The 26748-nt window shown below is 36.2% G+C and overlaps 1 protein-coding gene across 2 annotated transcripts in view; it reads right to left on the bottom strand.

Annotated features, from left to right (window-relative positions):
• Positions 1-26748, bottom strand: part of LOC150090971 (zinc finger CCCH domain-containing protein 10-like) — a 1521236-nt gene that overhangs the window by 192239 nt on the left and 1302249 nt on the right. For both annotated transcript variants that reach the window (XM_090373667.1, XM_090373676.1), the window contains one exon: positions 14105-14164. In XM_090373667.1, coding sequence (XP_090229793.1) covers positions 14105-14164 — 60 coding nt within the window. The remainder of the gene's footprint in view (positions 1-14104; positions 14165-26748) is intronic.

Below are 26748 nucleotides of genomic sequence, written 5' to 3'. Positions count from 1 at the left end.
GTGAGTTTAATGTAATTTAATATAAAAAATAACATCACTAAACAGCAACAATATAATAATATTGTTACTGTTTAGTGAAGCACCCTAGAAGGAAAAGTCTGTAAGCAAGTGGAGTACACTCCTGAGCAGCATGCTTTTGTGTAAAAAGGTTTTTATCAAATTGGCAGTTTTTTACAGTGCAACATAACATACAGTGCATCAGAGGTAAAGGGAAGGGTTTTTGCTTTCGTAAAGCCGACTATGATGGTCTGAGACAGTATTTAAATTCTATACAGTGGAACCAACTGATGATGTTACCAACAGCAAATTCAAAATGGGAAGCATTCAAGGAACTAATCTTGGAAGCTACCAGGCTTTACATACCAACCAAGAAATATTGTTCAAGGTTCAGGCCTAAATGGTTGTCAGAGGAACTAATGAGACATATGGCAGAGAAGAAAAATGCATGGGATACATACAAATTAATGGGTAACATGGAAGCCTATGATAGATATAAGTTGGTCTGTAACCAAGTCACAAAGGAGATTAGGCAGGCAAAGGCAGATTATGAGAAATCCTTGGCAAAGGATGCAAAGAAAAACAGAAAAGAGTTCTTTACCTATTTAAATTCAAGAAGGAAAGGGATGAATCAGATTGGTCCACTGGATGTTGATGGTTCAACAGTTGAGGATCCTGCTCAGGTGGCTAACAATCTAAACAAGTATTTTGCATCTACATTCACACATGAGGAGTTATTCAGGAAGGGGAATGTCGTAGATGAAGTAAACATTGGCAGTGAGCTAGATGATTTTCTAATAACTGAGAGGAAAGTGGAGGAAAAATTGTTGAGGATAAACATAAAAAAAGGCACCCGGGGTGAATGGGATCTATCCAGTTATATTAAAGGAGGCAGCAAAGGAAGTAAGCAAACCCCTAACCATAATTATGAGAGCTTCTTTGTACTCAGGGGAGGTACCCATAGACTGGAGATGTGCAAATGTAACCCCAATTCACAAAGGAGGATCAAAGGCTGACACAAGTAATTATAGACCTGTTAGTTTAACTTCGGTTCCAGGAAAATTAATGGAGGCACTGGTTAAAGAAGCACTGCAGGATCATCTAGACAAGAATTCAGTTATAGCTCAGACACAGCATGGTTTTGTTAAGGGCAGGTCTTGTCTGACCAATTTGATTGGATACTATGATGTAGTCACAAAAGAACTGGATGTAGGGAATAACTTTGATATTATATATTTGGATCTTAGAAAGGCTTTTGATACTGTTGCACATGGAAGACTGCTGCACAAATTGGAGCAGTGTGGCACTGGAGGCAAATTGCTGCTATGGATAAAGGGGTGGTTGGGGGGGGGGAGAAGACAGAGAGCGGTAATCAATGGACACTGCTCAACGTGGACTAATGTTATTAGTGGAGTTCTTCAGGGTTCAGTGTTGGGTCCATTTTTGTTTTCTGTATTTATAAATGATATTGATGATGGTATATCAAGCTTAATGTCCAAGTTTACAGACGATACAAAGGTTGGCAGGGTTGTTAAGGACACTACTGATGCTATGCTGCTGCAACAGGATCTGGAAAGGTTGAGCAGATGGGCTGAGAGGTGGCAAATGAAGTTTAACATTGACAAATGTAAAGTACTACATATGGGAAACAGTAACCCCAGATCAACGTATCAACTCTGTGGTACTACGCTGACAGTGGTAGAGAATGAAAAGGACCTGGAGGTAATTGTGCAGGCAGATATGAAGTTCTCTGAGCAGTGCAGACGAGCTGCAAGAGTAGCTCATGGTGTCTTGTCAATGATATACAGGAATTTTTCTAGCAGGGATAGGGATGTGATTATTCCCTTGTATAAGGCATTGGTCAGGCCACACCTTGAGCCTGGAGGCCTCATTTCAAGAAGGATGTAGAGCTGCTGGAACAAGTACAGAGAAGGGCAACAAGATTAGTGAATGGAACAAAGGGTTTCTCTTACGAAGGAAGGCTTAAGTTTTGCAAATTACAGAGTCTGGAGACTAGGCATCGGCGAGATGATCTGATAGAGGTGTATAAGGCTTTGAATGGCTTGAGCATGCTCAATGCCGATGGGATTCTTCCTCTTGCTCAGAATAATCACCTGAGAGGGCATAAATTCAAATTGAGGAAGGACGGATGTTGGATAGATGTGCGGAAATTTGCCTTTAGCCAGCGGGCAGTTGGTTTGTGGAATAGACTTCCATCACTTGTTGTTGAAGTTGATAGCCTAAACAAATTTAAGGCTCAGCTGGACAGGTATTTCAAACAAACGGAGCGGTGAAATGGGAGTAGTGGTTGTGTTTTTTTTTTTTTTTTTTGTTTTTTTTGGCTGATGCTGAATAAGCTTGCTTTCTTGCATCATATGCCTCTACTAATGCTAATAAAACAAAATTTGGTTGCAGAAAAGGTTTAGAAAGATCAACAATTTCAAAATTAATAAAGAAATTTGAACAGTTTGGTTCTGGAATATACAATAAAAAGTCCAAGAGAATGTCTGAAAATATTGCATGTGCACAAGAAGCAATTATTCATAACCCAAGAAATCTGTGAAATAAGTGTCAAAACAGCTGTAAGAGAAACTTTAAACATTGTACAACAAGACTTAAAACTGCTTCCTTGAGAGGTTGTTGCAGATGCAACAACCGCAGGGGCTGACATCTGGTGAGTATGGGTTTGGCACACGCAGGGTCCTGAGCTGGATATCATTCTTCTTTTTCTTGGTTTCCCTTTTACTTCTCTCTCTCTCTCAGGGTAATTCAGAAATATTTTTTTTTTGGCTAGTGCAGCATAAGCCTCAAGCTTCCTTGCACCATATGGCTAATAATAATAACCTTTGTTCAAAATTGACAAAGAAAGAAAATTAGCCTTTTGTGATTAATTTTGTCAATATCTGGAAAACAATACAACAGTTATTCACCACTATATACTTTTTATTAATGACCAACAAACTGATTTAAGTTAAACTTTAAATAAATAAAAATATATACTATTAAAATGGAAATAAATTAAAATACATGAATAAAGAGCAATAAATATACAATTATAAAATAAAGTAGTAGCTTTCAGGGTGCATTGTCCCTTCTTCAGCTAGTCAGTGAATGGGGTACTGCACATATATATAAGTTAGGTAAAATAACTGGAGTTCTTATTATTATTAGCCATATGGTGCAAGGAAGCCTGAGGCTTATGCAGCACCAGCCAAAAAAAATTTCTGCATTACCCTGAGAGAGAGAACAAGAGTCAGAAGTAGAAGGGAATCACCAAGAAAGAGAAGAATGATGATATCCAGCTCAGGACCCTGGGTGTGCCAAGCCCACACTCACCAGATGTGATCCCCTGGGGCTATGACTGGGCATGATCACGAATTACAAATCCAGTGTCGGTAATGCAGAACGGTAGACTCCATAATGCGGTGCATATGCCTCCCCTATTATGGCTCATAGCACTATTACAGTTGACTATGGGCAGTGCTGGTGGTAATCATGTGAATAGCAATGATCTATCATGTGAATGGGCAAATCACGCATGAGGAGTTATTCAGGAAGGAGAATGATGTAGGTAAAGTGAACATTGGCAGTGAGCTGGATGATTTTGTAATAACTGAGAGGAAAGTGGAGGAGAGATTGTTGAGGATAAACATAAAAAAGGCACCTGGGGTGGATGGGATCTATCCAGTTATATTAAAGGAGGCAGCAAAGGAAGTAAGCAAACCCCTAGCCATAATTATGAGAGCTTCTTTGGACTCAGAGGAGGTACCCATAGACTGGAGATGTGCAAATGTAACCCCAATTCACAAAGGAGGATCAAAGGCTGACACAAGTAATTATAGACCTGTTAGTTTAACTTCTGTTCCAGGTAAATTAATGGAGGCACTGGTTAAAGAAGCACTGCAGGATCATCTAGACAAGAATTCAGTTATAGCTCAGACGCAGCATGGTTTTGTTAAGGGCAGGTCTTGCCTGACCAATTTGATTGGATACTATGATGTAGTCACAAAAGAACTAGATGCAGGGAATAACTTTGATATTATATATTTGGATCTTAGAAAGGCTTTTGATACTGTTGCACATGGAAGACTGCTGCACAAATTGGAGCAGTGTGGCATTGGAGGCAAATTGCTGCTATGGATAAGGGGATGGTTGAGTGGCAGAAGACAGAGAGTGGTAATCAATGGACACTGCTCAACGTGGACTAATGTTATTAGTGGAGTTCCTCAGGGTTCAGTGTTGGGTCCGTTGTTGTTTTCGGTGTTTATGAATGATATTGATGATGGGATATCAAGTTTAATGTCCAAGTTTGCAGATGATACAAAGGTTGGCAGGGTTGTTAAGGACACCACTGATGCTATGCTGCTGCAACAGGATCTGGAAAGGTTGAACAGATGGGCTGAGAGGTGGCAAATGAAGTTTAACATTGACAAATGTCAAGTACTACATATGGGAAACAGTAACCCCAGAGCAACATATCAACTCTGCAGTACTACACTGACAGTGGTGGAGAATGAAAAGGACCTGGGGGTAATTGTGCAGGCAGATATGAAGTTCTCTGAGCAGTGCAGACGAGCTGCAAGAGTAGCTCATGGTGTCTTGTCAATGATATACAGGAATTTTTCTAGCAGGGATAAGGAGGTGATTATTCCCTTGTATAAGGCAATGGTTAGGCCACATCTTGAGTACTGTATACAGGTCTGGAGGCCTCATTTCAAGAAGGATGTAGAGCTGCTGGAACGGGTACAGAGAAGGGCAACAAGATTAGTGAATGGAACAAAGGGTTGCTCTTACGAAGAAAGGCTTAAGTTTTGCAAATTACAGAGGCTGGAGACTAGGCACCGGCGAGGTGATCTGATAGAGGTGTATAAGGCTTTGAATGGTTTGAGCATGCTCAATGCCAATGGGATTTTTCATCTTGCTCAGAATAATCAGCTCAGAGGGCATAAATTCAAATTGAGGAAGGACGGATGTCGGATAGATGTGCGAAAATTTGCCTTTGGCCAGCGGGTGGTTGGTTGGTGGAACCGACTTCCATCACTTGTTGTTGAAGTTGATAGCCGAAACAAATTTAAGGCTCAACTGGACAGGTATTTCGAGCGAACGGAGGGGTGAAATGGGAGTGGTGTGTTTTTTTTTTTTTTTTTTTGGCTGATGCTGAATAAGCTTCCTTTCTTGCATCATATGCCTCTACTAATGCTAATGCTAATCTCAATCTCACGTCGGGGATCAAGGTCAAGCTTCTCAACCTAATAATATTCAGCAACAATGGAGTGCTCAAAGTTAGTGGTTCAGAGAGCTCACCCTCACATTCTGAAACATGATTTTTCAATCTCCTAGCAGTCTCACCTACATAACATTCCCCACAATCTGGACATGTAATCCAATAAACAGAACTGCTTCGTAGAAAAGGAGGAATGGGTGTTTTTACCTTAGAAATAATGGAATGTAATTTCCTATCAAGGAGTTGCACACACCATATATGGTAGGAGTGCAAAATCCTGGTAAGATATTCCGATATGCTCGGATAGTAGGGGATGTAGGCAGTAGAGGTAAACTGTAAACTCATTATCGTGGGGAGGGTTTGACTGTGTAACAAACTCACGTGCATGTAGTTCACATCTATCCAGAACACGAGGTGGATAACCGCAGTTAGAAAGCTCCACTCTTACTTTAAAAATTTCTAATTACCTGTCACCAGTAGAACTTGAATGCATCCAAGTGTGGATAAACAAAGTACGAGTCATACTATGTAAGTGCCTAGGAGCATGTGCAGACCCTTAATTAGTAAATTGGCTTGCACACATGGGCTTCCTAAAAATGTAGGTTGTAAAATGTGAACCCTCATGTTGGACTAGGACATTCAAAAATGGAAGAATATTATTTGCCTCCAGTTCGATCGTAAATTGAATGAAAGATGACAGGGAATTGAGATATTTAGCATTAGTAGAGGCATTTGATGCAAGAAAGCAAGCTTATTCAGCATCAGCCAAAAAAAAAATAAATAAAAATAATAATAAATAAATAAAAAATAACCACTTCCACTTCACCCCTCTGTTCGTTCAAAATACCTGTCCAGCTGAGCCTTAAACTTATTCAGGCCATCAACTTCCACGACAAGGGATGGAAGTCTGTTCCACCAACCAACCACTTGCTGGCTAAAGACAAATTTCCTCACGTCTATCCTACATCTGTCTTTCCTCAATTTGAATTTATGTCCTCTCAGGTGATTATTCTGAGCAAGACGAAGAATCCCATTAGCATTGAGCATGCTCAAACCATTCAAGGCTTTATACACCTCTATCAGATCACCTCGCTGGTGCCTAGTCTCCAGACACTGTAATTTGCAAAACTTAAACCTTTCTTCGTAAGAGCACCCCTTTGTTCCATTCACTAATCTTGTTGCCCTTCTCTGTACTTGTTCCAGCATCCCTATGTCCTTCTTGAAATGAGGCCTCCAGACCTGTATACAGTACTCTAGGTGTGACCTGACCATTGCCTTATACAAGGGAATAATCACCTCCTTATCCCTGCTAGAAAAATTCCTATATATCATCGACAATACACCATGAGCTACTCGTGCAGCCCATCTGCACTGCTCAGAAAACGTCATATCTGCCTGCACAACCACCCCCAGGTCCCTTTCATTCTCTACCACTGTCAGTTTAGTACCACAGAGTTGATACGTTGCTCTGGGGTTGCTGTTTCCCATATGTAGTACTTTACATTTGTCTATGTAAAACTTCATTTGCCACCTCTCAGCCCATCTGCTCAACCTTTCCAGATTCTGTTGCAGTAGCGTAGTGTCCTTGACAACCCTGCCAACCTTCGTATCGTCTGCAAACTTCGACATTAAGCTTGATATACCATCATCAATATCATTTCTAAATACAGAAAACAATAATGGACCCAATACTGAACCCTGAGGGACTCCACTAATAACATTAGTCCATGATGAGCAGTGTCCATTGATTACCACTCTCTGTCTTCTCCCCCTCAACCACCCCTTTATCCATAGCAGCAATTTGCCTCCAATGCCACACTGCTCCAATTTGTGCAACAGTATCAAAAGCCTTTCTAAGATCCAAGTATATAATATCAAAGTTATTCCCTGCATCCAGTTCTTTTGTGACTGCATCATAGTATCCAATCAAATTGGTCAGGCAAGACTTCCCCTTAACAAAACCACGCTGTTTCTGAGCTATAACTGAAGTCTTGTCTAGATGATCCTGCAGTGCTTCTTTAACCAGTGCCTCCATTAATTTTCCGGGAACAGAAGTTAAACTAACAGGTCTATAATTACTTGTGTCACCCTTTGATCCTCCTTTGTGAATTTGGGTCACATTTGCACATCTCCAGTCCATGGGTACTTCCCCTGAGTCCAAGGAAGCTCTCATAATTATGGCTAAGGGTTTGCTAACTTCCTTTGCTGCCTCCTTTAATATAACTGGATGGATCCCATCCACCCCAGGTGCCTTTCTTGTATTTATCTTCAACAATTTCTCCTCCACTTTACTCTCAGTTATTACAAGATTCTCTAGCTTACTGCCAGAGTTGAATACACCTCTGGCATTCCCCTAGCTGAATAACTCCTCGTGTGTGAATGTCGATGCAAAATATTCATTTAGTTTGTTAGCTACCTGAGCAGGATCATCAACAGTTGACCCATCGATATCAAGTGGACCAATCTGATTCATCCCCTTCCTTCTAGTGTTTACATAAGTAAAGAACTTTTTGCTGTTTTTTTTTTCATCCCTTGCCAAATATTTCTCATAATCTGCCTTCGCCTGCCTAATCTCCTTTGTAACTTGGTTACAGATCAACTTGTATCTATCATAGGCTTCTGTGTCACGTGTTAATTTGTATATATCCCATGCATTTTTCTTCTCTGCCATATGTCTCATTAATTCATCTGTCATCCACTTAGGACTAAACCTTGAACAATATTTCTTAGTTGGTATGTAAAGCCTAGTAGCTTCCAAGATAAGTTCTTTGAATGCTTCCCATTTTGAATTTGCAAATATTGAAGTAGTCGAGTTTCTGATCCCCAAAGGACTACTGCAAAGACATCATCAACACCATTATGGAGTCTACCATTCTGCAGTGCAATGAGGCTAGCGTTCGTCATGTACATAATTCTGTATTACTGACAAAGGATTTGCAATTCACTATCATGCCCAGTCAACTCCAGTTATTTTACCTAACACATATATATGTGCAGGACACCATTCACAGACTATCTGAAAAAGGGACGTCTCACCGTGGAACCTACTATTTTATTTCATATTTTATATTTTTATATTTATTGCTCTTTATTCATGTATTTTAACTTTTATATTTTTAGGTATATTTATTTATTTTAATAAAGTTTAACTTAAATTAGTTTATCGGTCATGAATAGAAAGTACAGGTAGCTTTCGTTTTGAGCTGATCACTAACCACAACACCATTTTTATTTTTTTTTTTGAATTGTTTTATGAATTGAAAGTTTAAAATCATCAGATAAAATTTATCGGTATCATGCACTGTTCACGTGATTTAGGACAATCTGAGCCAATCAGCAATTAGCGCATCCTTATCAGAGATGAGAATGATTCCTGCCCTCAAAATAGCCACTCGTGGATGTGGGTGGTAAAAATGGATGTGGTGAAGCATTCAGTTGGTGTCGAGTCAGTTTGGTGTGACATAAGCATTGGGAGATCAAAATTGAGAGTAGGAGTGTGCTATAGGCCTAATGACTCTGATGAGTATAATAAGAAACTGTTCGGAGAAATAGAGTGGGCCAGTAAATCAGAGAGTCTTATAATGGGGGATTTTAATTTCCCAGATATTGACTGGAATTTGGGGGCTGGTCACTCACACAGTAGCAAGGCTTTTGTGGATTTATTGGATGATTGTTTTCTACATCAGCATGTTCGGGAGGCAACTAGAGGGAGTAATACTCTTGATTTGATTATCAGTAGTGATTCTTCATGCATTAAGAATCTGCAGATAAATGAACCACTTGGTGGCAGTGATCACAGTGTGCTGAAGTGGGAGTTACTCAAAGAGGTAACTACCATTAGGGGTAAAGGGAAGGGGTATTGCTTTCGTAAAGGCGACTACAATGGACTGAGACAGTATTTAAATTCTATACAGTGGGATCAACTGATGATATTGCCAACAGCAAATTCAAAATGGGAAGCATTCAAAGAACTTATCGTGGAAGCTACTAGGCTTTACATACTAACTAAGAAATATTGTTCAAGGTTTAGGCCTAAATGGTTGTCAGATGAACTAATGAGGCATATGGCAGAGAAGAAAAATGCATGGGATACATACAAATTAACACGTGACACGGACGCCTATGATAGATACAAGTTGATCTGTAACCAAGTTACAAAGGAGGTTAGGCAGGCGAAGGCAGATTACGAGAGATCCTTGGCAAGGGATGCGAAGAAAAACAGCAAAGAGTTCTTTACTTATGTAAACTCTAGAAGGAAGGGGATGAATCAGATTGGTCCACTTGAGATCGATGGGTCAACTGTTGATGACCCTGCTCAGGTAGCTAACAAACTAAATGAATATTTTGCATCGACATTCACACATGAGGAGTTATTCAGCGAGGGGAATGCCAGAGGTGTATTCAACTCTAGCAGTAAGCTAGAGAATCTTGTAATAACTGAGAGCAAAGTGGAGGAGAAATTGTTGAAGATAAACACAAGAAAGGCACCTGGGGTGGATGGGATCTATCCAGTTATATTAAAGGAGGCAGCAAAGGAGGTAAGCAAACCCTTAGCCATAATTATGAGAGCTTCCTTGGACTCAGGGGAGGTACCCATTGACTGGAGATGTGCAAATGTGACCCCAATTCACAAAGGGGGATCAAAGGCTGACACAAGTAATTATAGACCTGTGAGTTTAACTTCTGTTCCCGGAAAATTAATGGAGGCACTGGTGAAAGAAGCACTGCAGGATCATCTAGACAAGACTTCAGTTATACCTAGGACACAGCATGGTTTTGTTAAGGGGAAGTCTTGCCTGACCAATTTGATTGGATACTATGATGCAGTCACAAAAGAACTGGATGCAGGGAATAACTTTGATATTATATACTTGGATCTTAGAAAGGCTTTTGATACTGTTGCACATGGAAGACTGCTACACAAATTGGAGCAGTGTGACATTGGAGGCAAATTGCTGCTATGGATAAAGGGGTGGTTGAGGGGGAGAAGACAGAGAGTGGTAATCAATGGACACTGCTCATCATGGACTAATGTTATTAGTGGAGTCCCTCAGGGTTCAGTATTGGGGCCTTTATTGTTTTCTGTATTTATAAATGATATTGATGATGGTATATCAGGCTTAATGTCCAAGTTTGCAGACGATACGAAGGTTGGCAGGGTTGTCAAGGACACTACTGACACTATGCTGCTGCAACAGGATTTGGAAAGGTTGAGCAGATGGGCTTCGAGGTGGCAAATGAAGTTTAACATTGACAAATGTAAAGTACTACATATGGGAAACAGCAACCCCAGAGCAACGTATCAACTCTGTGGTACTACACTGACAGTGGTAGAGAATGAAAGGGACCTGGGGGTGGTGGTGCAGGCAGATATGAAGTTCTCTGAGCAGTGCAGATGAGCTGCAAGAGTAGCTCATGGTGTATTGTCGATGATATATAGGAATTTTTCTAGCAGGGATAAGGAGGTGATTATTCCCTTGTATAAGGCAATGGTCAGGCCACACCTAGAGTACTGTATACAGGCCTGGAGGCCTCATTTCAGGAAGGATGTAGAGCTGCTAGAACGAGTACAGAGAAGGGCAACTAGATTGGTGAATGGGACAAAGGGGTTCTCTTACGAAGAAAGGCTTAAGTTTTGCAAATTACAGTGTCTGGAAACTAGGCACCACGGGGTGATCTGATAGAGGTGTACAAAGCCTTGAATGGTTTGAGCATGCTCAATGCTGATGGGATTCTTCCTCTAGCTCAGAAAAATCACCTGAGAGGGCATAAATTCAAATTGAGGAAAGACAGATGTAGGATAGATGTGCGGAAATTTGCCTTTAGCCAGCGGGTGGTTGGTGGGTGGAACAGACTTCCATCCCTTGTCGTGGAAGTTGATAGCCTAAATAAGTTTAAGGCTCAGCTGGACAGGTATTTCGAACGAACAGAGGGGTGAAGTGGAAGTGGTTATTTTTATTTATTTATGTTACTTTTTTTTTTTTTTTTTTTTGGCTGATGCTGCATAAGCTTGCTTTCTTGCATCAAATGCCTCTACTAATGCTAATGCTAATGCTAATGTTAGTTTGCCTGTTTTTGTTAAATGAAAACCCTAAATTTCCAGGATAAAAACCAAAGCAGCTCTTGCCAGATATTAACTGACTTGGCAATATAAAGAAAAATAACATAAAAATTCATTCCACTTTGACAAGATTTGAATCTGGGCCCCTTTTCCACATGATATGGAACAGTAGCAATTGTTACAACTATGCCAGTCACAAGAGCACATAATGTGCAACAGAAATACTAACTAAAACCTGATGCAGGGCTACAGCAAATAGTAACTGTGGTAGTAAGTCACCTTCAGTCATGTTAGAAAGGATATATAATGAAAATTTTCTGCAACTTGGCATCCTCTAGAATCTAGAAAGTAATGGCATACTACAGAATTCCATTGCATGGTGTTCAAAGACTGTGCAGTGATGATTTGAAGAGCACACCATATTTACTTGAGCGTGTACAGAGAAGGGCAACAAGATTGGTGAGGGGAATGAATGGATCCTCTTACCAAGAGAGGCTTAAGTTCTGCAAATTGCAGTGGCTGGAGACTAGGCACCTGCACGGTGATCTGATTGAGGTGTATAAGGCCTTGAATGGGTTGAGCATGCTGAATTCTGATGGGATCCTTCCACCTGTTCAGATTACGAACCTAAGGGGGCATAAATTCAAATTAAGAAAAGACAGATGTAGAATAGATGTGCAGAAATTTGCCTTTGGCCAGCGGGTGGTTAATTGCTGGAACAAACTTCCATCTGTCGTTGTGGAAGTTGATAGGTTGTATAAGTTTAAGGAGGAACTGGACAGGCATTTGGAGGGAATGGTGTGATTTTTTTATTTATTATTTTTTTTTTTTTGGCTAATGCTGCATAAACACATACACATGCTTTCTTGCATCACGTGTTACTACTACTACTATAAGTAGTACAGTCCTTAATTATTTCATGTGTCTGTTCCCACAGCCCTATGATTTGAAACTAATTAAGAACCTATGAGTCACTTGGAAAAACACATCAGAGAGCAAAATGGCTGCTAATGTCGGAACCCGAGAAAGAAATTAATATAAAATACAGTTAACAGTGAATTCAGCTGTGATGGCATTTATAATCTTTCTTGTCATTAATCCTGTATGATGTGAACTGGTATATTTTGTGATGTCAGTCTATTGCACTGTTATAGTTTAGTCAGGACACATAAGGAGAACTTATTATTATTAGCCATATGGTGCAAGGATGCCTGAGGCTTATGCTGCACCAGCCAAAAAAAAGTGAGTTAGCCTGAGAGTCAGAAGTAGAAGGGAATCACCAAGAAAGAGAAGAATAATGATATCCAGGGTCCTGAGCTGGATATCATCGTTCTTCTCTTTCTTGGTGATGCCCTTCTACTTCTGACTCTCAGGGTAACTCAATTTTTTTTTTTTTTTTTTTTTTTTGGCTGGTGCAGCATAAGCCTCAGGCTTCCTTGCACCATATTGGCTAATAATAATAATAAGTTCTCCATATGTGTTCTGACTAAACTATAACGGTGCAATGGACTGACATCACAAACAATACCTGTTCACACCATACAGGATCAATGACAAGAAATATTATAAATGCCATCACAGCTGAATTCACTATTAACTGTATTTTATATTAATTTCTTAGGGCAGCAAACAATAGTACCATTCTCAATTGTTCCCCATCCTAGAAAGGGGAATTTGGAACTTTTAATGAATAGTAGATACCATTCATTAATAGTTCCGAAGAAAGTTTTTATTATTAAATTAAAAATATATATATATACTGGGTGTCTCAAAAATTTGGTACAAATTTTTTTTGTACCAAATTTTTGAGACGTTTAGGGGAAGTAGGTAACATCTAAAGGAATGTGAATTGCATAGGAACCCATAACCAGAAATGTCACCGTAAGTCGGTACACGGCGCTGTTCATCAGTTCGCGAGAGGGAAAATTTCTGGTTTACTCATTCAAGCAGTAGTCGCCGCACAAAGAGCATGCATCAATATACGAACTGTGAGCTAGCAGAGGGCCCACATGGTGTGCGCCCCCATGTGGCACATCACTTTGCAATAAATGTGTGGGCAGGTATGGTCGGTGACTGCTTAGTCGGCCCATACCTGTTACCATCCCGCATGAACTCTGCTAAATATTGGATCTTTCTTGAACAAGTTCTACCAGGGTTACCTGACGATGTTCCAGCAAATGTGAGATGCAACATTTGGTTTCAACATGACAGGGCGTTTTGGGTGTTGATGGATTGGCCGTGGTGGAGCCGTTGCCTGGCCCCCATGCTCACCTGATTTATCGAGCCTTGATTTCTTTCTGTGGGGGCCCTCAAATCTATCGTGTATGAATCTCGTGGGGAGACTCGTCTGCGCTGCTGCTACTGTCAAAGAAACTCCAGGTGTGTTCGACCGTGTCTGCCAATCCATGCTGCGTCGGTGTCATGCATGCATCGTGTCTCATGGTGGAACCTTCGAGCATCTGTTGTAACATCATGAAATGCATCCATCTCATACTCCATTGTTAATATTATGTCATATAAATGTTTGCCACTAATTACTGTCTTGTGCCTCTGCTACTACTTTTCCGTGACATTTCTGGTTATGGGTTCCTATGCGATTCACATTCCTTTAGATGTTACCTACCTCCCCCAAACGTTTGTACCAATATTTTTGAGACACCCTGTATATATAGCGCTATTGATAAATTACTATTTAACAATAAACCATCACATGTTATTTTTAAAATTATCATGAAATGTCTGGCAACAGCTTACACAACATAGAATTATGCAATCACCTGCCTATACCTTATGATACTTTATGAAATTTTGTGATTACAAACCTGGTTTAGTTATTTTCACTGTTGGGGGTACAGGAGATGGCTGTGAGGGTGTTTCCCCTTCTAAAAAAAAAATAAAATAAGAAACATGCAAGGTTACATAGTAATTAAACATGCTTTTTAAATAGCTAAAATGCAATCATTTAAATATTAGTAATTTTTTAACATTTTGATGCAGCTAAACCTGCCATGCACTTGAATTAGTCTCACATATCCTTTTCACATTAGCATAAACTAATCTTTCTCCATGTAACTTTTTGGATTTGTTCTTATTCTTGTATCTTTTATATGAATATCAAAAACAACTTTTGAATTGCTCATTGTTAACAAAGCCTATACATTCTATAATACATTGACCGTGGATTACCCAACCCTATCAAAACAAGCAGATATTAATAACTGTGGAGTTTGTTCCAATTTTCAGGGCATTTAGTTATAATACAGGTCTTTAGAGAACATTCACATTCTGAATAGCATCATGCTATAATTTAAAAACTACTTGCATTTTTAAGTTAAGGTTACACCCCCACGCATCAGATTAAAAAACAAATCTTTCCTACCAACAGGAACACCTGCACTGTTGACTATAGTATAGTTCACATTTACAATTAATTTTTAGTTTTATACTAAAAGTAACTTGTGGTCAGAATGGAAACAAAATTCAAAATAATCTGGAGTTTTGTCTCTGTGAAATCAAAATTTTGCTTTAAATCTCTAAAGTTAAGGATGAAATCAGATAAGAAAGATGCATTTAAAAAAAAAAAAAAACAGTGGGATATCAAGGATGGAGGATATGAGAAACAAATTAATACAAGGGTCAATTTTCAAAAGAGGATGATAGACATACTGTTCATATTTCTGCCAGGAGGTTCTCTTTGGATTAGCTATTTCTGTGGATGACTTATGAATCGTGTTAGTTACATTTTATCATAGTAAAATAGACAACTATAAAAAAGCTGCTTCTATTAATAATTAATAAATTTGAAATAAACTGTTTCCTTTTGGCCTTCAGAATACAGTATATGAAACAGCAGAAGGAGCAAATTGTGAATTTAATTTTTACCTACCATTCTGAATTTTGAAAGTATATTTAGAAACAGTTACCACACATAAAAAGTTTGGCTATTCTACAGTAATTTATGGAAGATGAGTGTTTGTCCTCCATATATACAGCATATAATTTATTCACTGCTGAAGGTAATAATAAAGCTCACTTTTTTGGTTATCGGAACATAAACCTGCTGTGTGTTTTTAGCAAAATATTGAACCAAGGCCACAGTGAACAATCACCTGCCTATACTTTATGGTACTTTACAAATCAAAATAAACTGACAGCATCCAAATATAGAGATCACTTCCATGGAAAATATTTATATGAGTTAAATATATTTTTCCAAAATGGGTATTCATAAAATGAATCAAAGAATGAATGAACCAACCAAGGCCACAGTGCACCACACAAAAAGAATATAACTGCAACTAACACATGTATACAAGGAGTGATCAAGTTGCTCCTAATATTGAAATAATTAGTTTAAACTTCTTTTGAAATATGTATTAGATAGCCACATGTCTCTGATGTGCACAAATGAAATCAGAGGTCACTCATAATAATACTTTTTTCTTTGTAGGTGAACAACTGACTGAAGCACTACCGACCCTCTAACAAATGCAGAAAACTGAGGTTAGTGCTGTTATCAAATGTTTTGTGAAAAAGAACTGGACTCCAACTGATATTCAAAAGGATTTGGTGGACACATTATGTGACTCTATGCATTCTCTTCAAGACAGAACCTAGGATAAAAAAATTCAAATGTTGTTGACACCAAGGAAAATTAATAATGGAATTTAGAAGAAGAGCATTTATTCAAAGACATCAAATCCAAGCTCTCCACACATTTCAGAGAAAATATTAGAACTTACAGAAGCTTAGAAAAATTCTAATAAAAAAAAGGTCTTGTAAGGCCTTTTTGTATTATAAATTATTTTTTCCTGTCATTATATGACAGATTATATACTAGAGTTTACTTAAACATAAGCATTATGTTAACAGTGTAAGCATCTTTTTTTAAAGGAACATATTTTGCAGTTATCTGTAGTTACATAGCTAAAATCGAAGGGAATTTACTTAAAATGCAAAATTATAACTGAATTATTCAAGTACTGTCAAAACTATCATTCAGTCATACAAAATGAAACAGGAATTGTATTAACTTCAGTCTTTTTCTTTGTCCTACAATATTAGTGTATGAAAATTTCACTTGTGATCCTCTTTTTTGAAGAAGGAACATTAGGTGTGAGAATTATTTAACAAAAACAAAACTTCTTTTAAAAGTACTATGAGTTACAGCCAGACAAAAATAATGGGTGAAGAGTATGAAAAAGCTAAAAAAGTGTTGTGAAAGTGACCACCCCTTTTTTCTTTCTTAACTAATTTCTTTAATCCTCTCATAAGATAATTAAATATGATAAAAAACCATAGAAAAAATTTTGTTTAAATAGTATAAACCAGCTAGTTAGTTTTATAAAAATAAGTACTAGTAGAGTTCAGTCTTTTTCTTCAATTTTAATTATAATCACTAGTCAAATAGTTCAACAGCTGTGGGAAATTTTTGGTTGCATTTAGCATCAATTGCTACCATTATACTTTTGACTTAACATTAACAAAGGTAGTGTAAATAATTTGGTATTAAAGTAATATATAATTTATAAACAAGCATGCCTACAAATACAATCATTCTTGAAAAATTCAAGAAATAATGGCACATTATTATAAAAGCAAATTTAATTGCAACTAACTTCAGAGCTGCAGCATTACCATAAAGTACAATTAACTAAAATATACTTCTTGCTTGTACTGTTTTTATGTTTTACATTAATGGCATTTATTTCTATTGTTCTGGGAAAATTTTCCAATATTTTATTCTACTGAAAATAGTATTTTCATTATCTCTTATTTCTTTCAGTAATATTAGAAAAAGGAGAATCACCAGTACTCCCAGAGGTGGACTAGGGAAAACTAGCGGCCTCATACTAGTGTTTGTGGCCAAAATCACACCAGCCTCTGGCCCACCATGGTTTCCCTAGTAAATCTTATGACCAGGCCGCCTCTGAGTACTTCTCATGGGTAATAGTTAATTATGATTTCTATCATATTTTTCTCAATATTATGTTATAACTTATTAGTATATGATGCAAATATACATCAACACACTTCTATCACCTTCACATAATAGTTCTTGTTAGAAATGATTCCCACACATGATGCAATATACTGAAGTAATAACTCATCCTGTGTCAATCCCTGTAGTCCTATATAAAATTTGTGGGGGAACTAAAAGCAACTGGTGTATGAGACTGGGTTAATAACTTAAGAAGAGTTACTTTATCATTCATTCACTGTTTAAAGGAATCACACATTTACTGATTTTTTTTTTTTTTTTTTTTTTTTTTTGATTTGGTAGTTGTTGGCGCATCGGCTTCTGTGGCCATATTGCACCTCCCAAGGTTTTTGCAGTACTTTGATCCAAGCCCGAGGCGGGAATCGAACCCGCGACCTTTGGGTTACCGGGCAGGTACTTTACCCACTCGGCATTTACTGATGTGTGGCATGAATTGAGCTGAAAGTAGAAATTGAGCACTAATTGTGAATTGCTAATAAAACAAATAAATGAAAGGCTCACTGAGTACTTCTCATTTGACTGTTAAAATTTCAACATATTCATAAAAAGTTTTGACAGAACTATACACTAGGTCTCTAGAACTTTGCCATATATCAAATTAATTGGTCAGTTACGTGAAAGTCAAAGTGTAGGATGTTATTGGACATTCATCTCTCATTGGTTGTTCCTAATCATATCTGGCAGCTCCTGCTAATAAAACTGTTCACACTGATACTTACTTTCAGCTCTTTCAAAAGTAGTACCCATCATCTGGTGCAAAGGAAATGAAAAGCCCTCAACTAATAAATAAAAATACACTAATTACTTTGGCAAATTCATTTTCTCTGAATTTCTAGATCATAGGTTATTTCCATTGTAACATGTTATACAAAAAACTTGGACCCCTAATGCACAGAGTCACCCTGGAATTAGAAATAAACCAAATGACTTATATGGAGTAATCCTCAAGCCATTTTCAGAAATCTGGAAGCTTGGAATCAATATAGAGTATATCACTGTCAAATTCTACTGTGTGTTTAATGGGAAGCAAATGGCCTGCAGTTCATAAATACGAAAAGCAAAAATTGTGTTCTGTGCAAATTTTTCAATTTCTAGTTTCTGCTTTCACACACTCTGCAGAGAAACGTTTGACCAAAGTTCCAGCGTGTATACCTTGTATTTAGAAATTGGTACTAAGTTATTGATGTGTGGTATTTTCCTAAGCTATTTGCAATGTTGAGAGAATGATAATGCAAATTATCAGTGTCACTGTCACTGAGTATATCACTGTCAAATTCTACTGTGTGTTTAATGGGAAGCAAATGGCCTGCAGTTCATAAATACGAAATATGCGGTGGTCATTCCTTAACCTTTCCGCATCCTCCGTATTTGGTGGTGACGGGCTCGAACCCCGGTCTAATCAAGAAGCGTGTGCTACGCACTGCTGCTCCTTCCCACCTGGCTACGGAGGCGCCTAATAATACGAAAAGCAAAAATTGTGTTCTGTGCAAATTTTTCAATTTCTAGTTTCTGCTTTCACACACTCTGCAGAGAAACGTTTGACCAAAGTTCCAGCGTGTATACCTTGTATTTAGAAATTGGTACTAAGTTATTGATGTGTGGTATTTTCCTAAGCTATTTGCAATGTTGAGAGAATGATAATGCAAATTATCATGCCACTGATTCTATATGAAACAGAAAAGTTATGAGCAGTATTGTGGACAGAGGTCTATCAGATATACTCCTTTAAAAATTTTGATGGCTAACTTTGCACTTAATAGTAGAATTAAAATTCTTCATTTCAAAATACAGGGTACACACGCCAATGGCACTATCAAAAATTTGGAAGCAGTGTATGTCCACTGTACTGCTACTTCCAAAGGAGAAACATAGCAAGTGTTATCCTACTGTTGACTTGAACAGCAATGGAGAAGTCATGTGCATTATTCCCCAGTGATCACAGTTTGACTGGAAGGAGTTGCCAGGAATGATTAGCAAAAACTGATGGGAAATGGCCATGTGGTAATTCCACACACTTTGATTGTCATATAACTGGCAGAATTTTCCAAATATGTTCAGAAGGAACCAAAACAGAGTTTTGCAGAGCATTACTATTGACCCCCCCCCAACATGCTTTCAAAGTCTAATGGAAGAATCATCCATTTTATATGTGTGTGTGTATATATATATATATATATATTTTTGTTATCAAGATTATATTTATGTTAATCTTAATTTCAGGTAATCTGCTTTTACCCTGGCATTCTCAATTTTTTACATCGTAATTACACTTCACAGGTCAGCACCCCTACCCAATACACTGATAAAATACATTTCTCTATATATGTGTGTGTATATATATATATATATACACACACGCATGCAATAAATTCACTAAAGATGCAAATAATGGATAGAAATCAAATTTTTTTTATTTATATGCAATTTCAAAAGTAATTAAATAACCAATAATAAAATGAACAAATGATGCTGTTTTATGTAAGCAATTATAGTTGTATTAATCTTAAATCATCACTATAAAACATAGGGAAATCACACTTGCCTACCCTAACAAGAATAACTGATTGCAACCACATAGAGGAGTTATGCACCAAATCCACAATATATATAGTAGATCACTGGGTGGGAAGCCCACAAAATATCAACATTGCCAGAACAACAGATAGTTGGAAGTATGAGGTACTTGTATCTTAAAAAAGTTCCACAGCAGGAGCCATATTTGTCAGTACTAAGAAACACTTACATGCAATTAGCTGCAAAATACTTTCATTCAGCAGCTAAATACTTCTGCCAGCATTTGTACAGTTCAGAAAAATTCTAGAAACTGTAAGTGATCTCTTGCAATGTAATATTCAAGATATTTTTGAGCCTCAGCTATATCCTTGAAGTGACAGCAATTCAAGCAGTTCTTCATTTGCAGAGAGGGGCAAAAATGATAGTTGAAGCAACACAATACCATGATTGTAAATTTACTGCTGCCAAAGCAGTAATCAATGCACTAGGACATTATCATGCAGGCGTTCCAACTCTCTGGATAACTCAGGTAATCACTTCTACATATATCTCATTGTCGGTTGTAGCACCTCCTCATTTTCTTTGTTGACCAGCATCCTCAAGGCTGAACTCATGATGCCCTGTAAACTGAAAAAAGACTCCCAATATCACTTTTCCTTTTGAGTAATCTTACTGCAACTTCCACGTGGAGGACTGTTGTTTACTTTGGGTACTGTAAAGAAAATGCCAAGTTTTATCACCTGTGATGATCTTTTGCAGAAAATCTAGGTGATTATCTGCTGTACTGATGAGCTCACCACATGTTTCATTGTTCCATCACCATTCTTGGTACAATATGTTTGCAGACATGATGCACTTAACTGAAGATAGTTTAACAATTTTTTCTGAAAGCCATCTTTACCATCTGATGATGAACAAAATATTCTTCTGCAACTGTTCACAACATTCTCTCATTTTGAGACGTTATAAGAGTGTCATCTTCCATTGATTTATAACTGTCCATAAATTAGTGATGCCATTCAAATACCTTGGAACAAAACATCATTTATTTGCCATATATCTTCTGGCATCTGCAATATTTCTATTACTCATATTTCCCAATCACTGGCAGAAATTTGGTGTTTTCCTACTGTTTGAGGTAATGCATTTCTCAGTTTAAAAACCTTCAACTCACTGCACTCCCCTCTGGGACCAATAATGCTTGCTAATCTAACAGTAACTACACATTTCTGCTAACTGTATGTGGGGAGTACGTGAGTAGATTGCATTCTGTCCCACAACATTACTGTGATGTACTTCTGTCCCAGAACTTTCTAAAACCAAATGCCTGCAGCCATCCACATACTTCAACCATAAATCATGTAATCATTCTTTTTACTTATAGCTAATATATCCATTATATCTCCTGGACCACAACAATACATTTCATTATTAGCTCAAAAAGCAAATGCTTCTTTTCATACCTAATAAGCAATATTGTTTTTTCTCTACATTCTCACCACATAAATATGCAATCAGGTAAAAGAACTGAAAAGGCATATGCTATTCTATATATTTCACTGAGAGCACTGCATTCCTATTTTGATATCACTGTTTACAATTGTAGAGGGGAGTATATTCAAATCCTGTTAAAAACAAGAGGATTTCTTAAGGGCCTCTTTAAATGAGACTATAAAAACCAAACTCAGATGGTGAAAAGGATTTTTCCCAGTGAGTAATTCCAGGCTCTCAGCCTGCATAACATGCAAATCAGTCCACATAGAGACATAATACACTTTTGGAATTACTAATTTCAGCAATTTGATTGTCTCCAGGATGGAATATAGAAGAATAGCATTTGATAGTTTTGCACAAGGAAGAAGGATTACATTGACAGAGAATTTTTGCAAACTAATAATAGATATGGATCTCACACAAATAAGGAGACACTGTTCAGACAATCTATGTTTGAATTTATTTCCACTGGTGAACAAAAAAATCCTTAGATTGCACAAGTCAACAATCACTCCCCCTGTTGAGTGGATTATCAATCCTTCCTTAGCTTTATTTTCTCATCAGAATCCAATTAATATATCATAATAGTGCAGTACACCACTGAGGTTAAAATGGCTTGCGGCATAATCACAATAGATGTCTCATTTTCACCTCTCTTCTTTATGCCTCACTGTAATTTGTTATGAATTAAATATATATATATTCTTTTTTTTTTAAATTATCCCAAAAACAAACATTGTGGATACAGTGGGAAGAAAGAAATTTCATGTTTCTTCAGAAGTTATAAATGAAACAATAATGAATGGGATAGACTGGCTGAAGAAGAAAGGAAGAATAAATAAAATTCCTATCAATATGAGGAACCTTAATAATTTTACTTCAAAGATAAACATGCTTAGGTCTCCAAGACTATTTGTAGTAAAATATTTGATTGTTAAGGTATCTTGGCAGCACACAGGTAGCAGAAATCACACTCTGCCAAGATTAACCCTGATTGGTGCATATACTTGCAGAATTTGTTTAATGGTATAATTAATGTGGTTTTTTTTTTTTTTCTTACAATAATTTTAAACATCTTAAGTAAATTCTTAAATAAAATTGATGCAATATTTCAACTATATCTGGTAATAAATTTAAAGCAATCACAAATATATTACAAATGAATTAATAGTATTGCTTTATATTAAGAAAATTAAGGACACACAAACTGGAATTACACTGGAATGGAGACTTTTTTTTTTTTAATATTAAAATATGTTTAAAAAAATCAAATATTGGGAACAATGTTATAAAAACGTACAAAATTTCATAAATAAATAGAAAATATAATAACTAAGCTAACCTGCAGTTTTTCACCTATTTTTGGGGTGGATATTTTAAATTGAGTATAAGTAAAAATTGGAAGCTATGACTATTTTCCTGAATTTTACATTTTTTTTTTTTTTTTTATAATTTACATCATGAACAATAAAGTTTTAGGATCAGTAAGTATTTTTCATAATAAACAAAATTATATGCCAAAACATTATTCTAAATAGCAAATTAATAATGCTTTAATATTTTATACTGTGTTTAGCTTTTTAATTTATTATAATATCTTCTTTAGTTTCTAAGCTGCACAGGTGATAAAAGAAGTTCTCTTATGTTCTGAGCAGAAAAACATTACTGGTTTGTATTGTTATATTTTTTACTACTCAAATTGTTGGTCTCCTAGCTTCTTCAGTTTTACTTTCAAAGATTACACAATTCAAAATCAGAAAATCTAATAGAGTGGGAATGTGTCACCCATCTTTTCCCTGGTTGCTGCCAGAATGGACATCAGATAGAAAAGTTAGGTTCTAGTGATAACACAGGTAGAATAATGACCAGATGTGCTGGTAAGGTAATCCAAACAAGTTCCCAATCTAATTCTTTCTAGAAGTTACAGGAGGAAATAAAAGATACTTTGAAGCGGAAATCAGTAATTTGTATTGATACTGTCTTCATCAAAAAAAAAAGAAAAAATAGTAAAGCAAAAGACGAATTTCAGAACTGTGTTTGTCAATCACTTAAAGCAGACTTATAGCACTCACATGAAGCAACCTAAATTAATCTCTCTGTACAAGAAAATAAAGAACTATTCAATATTCTCACGTTAATAATAGAATGTATATAACACTGGTAAATAAAGAGTGGTGATTCTTTAGTTTTTAATGCTGATTTCAAAAACATCCTTGTCATGCTGCTATCATATATGATTTGAGAGAAAAATGTACTTTGGGTAAAGCAATATGTAGTTTTTTAAAGTTTTATTTATTTATTTTAATATTTAGTAGCAGTGATATAATTTCATATCATAATAAAAGAAATAGGGTAATGTTTTATCCTAAATTTAAGTGCTTGTGGCATTAATGAATATTTAGAATTAATGTTTTTTCTTCTTGGTAAAAAAATATCATAATGGTAATTTAAAAAAAAAAAATGTTTCCGTATTTTATGCTAACTGATTTTTTTATGTTCTAACTTTTATAAACTTATTTATTAATGTAACCACTGATTTTTTTTTTCTCAGATCAGTGACCCCACACACTATAAAAATAAAATATATTTATAATGGTGTTAATAATATTTCAAAAATTAACTTTCATAACACAAGTGGTTGTATATTTAATCCCAAATTTGGAAAGCTTATATTGAAACCACATATGAATATATATATATATATTTTTTTCTAGTCAAGCACTATATGAAACGTCATGTTCATGATGGCAATAAATAATATTCTAACATCATTCCACCACCATATAACAGTGCCATGATTAATTACTTTTCACAGAACTTTTATTTATTTATTTTTCCTGGTAATATACAAATAAAACAAAAGATGCATTTTATGCTTGAATAGCAACACCTGTTCTTAATGATATGTGAAAGGACACGTTTCCTTATGCAGAAATGTTGCTAAAAGTGAAAATTATGTGGGTTTCCAAAAATACCATACTAAAAGTATGGTATTTTTTTTTTGCTCATATTTACAATGTAAAGTGACTGTACTAACCCAGCCTTTAATACAGCTTACAGCAAAATTGAAACTTCAGAAACTATGACTGACTGCTAGCTCTATTTTCAAATTAACACAGCTGCTAATCACTACCAAACAACTTTGTATTCTCACAGAAAACACAATAATAAACACTTTTCCAAAGGTAGAGAGCAATCTGTAAGCTCATTACCAGGAGCCTACTGATATTGAACTAAGCAACCAGACATGGATTAGTTGACATCATAAACATACGTAGCTCTTACTGGATAAGTCACCTCTGAGGTCAGACTGGAGATTAGTTCCTTTGATATTTTTTGGGATACTGGCAGATTCAGACAGCTTTTTGGGTGGGGGGGGGGACATATAATAATGAGCATATGTGATTGAAAATTTATCTTGAATTTGAAACCATAATATATATATAGCATACAAACAAGGCAAACAGCTTTCATACTACAACTTAATATCATAAAATACACACTACTGCTCAATTTATTCAAGCTCTGGGGAGAGGGTGGGAATCATTCCTTCCTGGACCTCCCATGGCTGTAGAACAATAATAATGAATCAACTGCTTCTTTTTTTTATTTATATATTTTTTGAAAAGTTTTCTAAATTTTCTGCCTAGATGGTCTCTCATTAAAACAAAATTATGATTTTCTGCAAGATGAAAACTGGACTATGCCATAAAAGCACCAGTATGACCTTTGACCTCAGCTGTGTATCATCACTAAACATAAAAAGATTATATGCTACTGTCAATAAACTTGATGCAATACTTTAAAGGTAGGCAATGATTTGAAAGTGATAGAAATGTTCAAATGGAAAGGGTTTCAAAAATATTTGTGTATTTGATATTTGTGAATACTGTACTGATAAAATCCTACTGACCATGCAAATTAGAACTAAACAGAATTTTTCTAATTTTTACTATGTACAGAATATTCTAAATACAACTAGCATATTTCCACCGATTGCAAACTGTAGCTCTTCTTTACATGTAGCTGGGCTAAACAAAATACTGTTTTTTAAATAAATATATATATATATATATGAGTGATATGGCCATGCTAAAGATTCAGAGTGCAATGTTGATGGTCTCCCCACAGCCTTAAATTCTTGATCTGAAAGGTTCTATATATAAACAGTTGGCTGACCTAAAATATATATACTTTTTATCTTTCTTTAGATAGAGTTAGCTGGAGTTTTATGAAAATTTACTGGAAAAAGAAATAGTCACAAAGAACTTTTGTAGAAAACTAATGGATGATAGTGATTTCATCGAATGTTCCATATGTTCTCATTTAAATAAATGAGATATGGAAAGCAGTTATAAATAAAATTTAAAACATTAACTGAAGAATTCCCAAACATCTACTGTATAGGATAATGAAATATAATAAAAAATGTTTTTTTTTTCTGAATTCGACTCAGACGTTTCTCCTGTAAGAGTTTTTTGAATGGTTCACTTAAAATAGCATCTGATGATGAAACCAAGAGCCATACAAGGATTTTTGAATGGTTCTTTGCTGTAAAGAACAATGGATGTTGGTAGAAAGTGAGAGAAAAAACACAGATGTGATGCCAGTTGTTTACTTTAACCAGGAAGAAACTGCACCCTGTGAATATTCATCAGAGGGAGAAATAACCAATCAACACTGATGTATAAACAACACGATACCAATTTATGAAAATGACAAGAAAAGCTTGGGGGTGGGTGTAATTCTGCGGTGTTAACAGCTTATGCAACCATTTTTATCCAAATACCACATCCCTTAAGTGTCCTAATCACTTGACATGGACATCTATGATACTCATGTTAAAAGAAGAAAAATTTATGGTGTGGAAATCATAAAACAAAACAAAATGGAACAGCTATTAGTGATTCCAAAAACCTTTCAGAGGTATTTCAAACAATGGGAGAAATATATGTCTACAAAAGGAGCACAAGATTTACCCATCAACCAAACCCTCTAAGTAAAATATTTTGTTTCTTACAGTAGCAGCATTAATACTTCTTTTGAAGACACATTGCATTTCATGTTTTTTAAATAACAATATAATTTGTTTATTTCCTGAAAAAAGTGATACATCAATTTTAAGGTAATTTTTGAAATTAACATCAAAAATTCTATAAGAATCACCAAATTTTATGGAAGAAATAATGCTTATTTTGTTTTTTTCAGTTATAATTTCTTTTATCTTGAAACCTTAGCTGCCAAGACTTTGAAGGGCAAATGGATGTGTAAACTGAATGTTTCAGAATATTTACTACAAGGCCTTTTTTTTAAAAACATTTGTAGAAAAAATTGAAGAAATGTAATTTTAAAAAAAGAGAGATTGCAGTCTGCGATGGTGCATTAACCATCAAGAAAGATCACAACAAGCAGGCATATTGATGTACAAATTTCATGAACGGGTTCTTTGGAAAAAAA

This window comes from Mastigoproctus giganteus, chromosome 1 (genome assembly GCF_048544385.1).
Source record: "Mastigoproctus giganteus isolate SK-2022 chromosome 1, ASM4854438v1, whole genome shotgun sequence".
In the NCBI taxonomy this organism is placed as follows: Eukaryota; Metazoa; Arthropoda; class Arachnida; order Uropygi; family Thelyphonidae; genus Mastigoproctus; species Mastigoproctus giganteus.
This window is presented reverse-complemented; position numbering and strand designations above follow the sequence as displayed.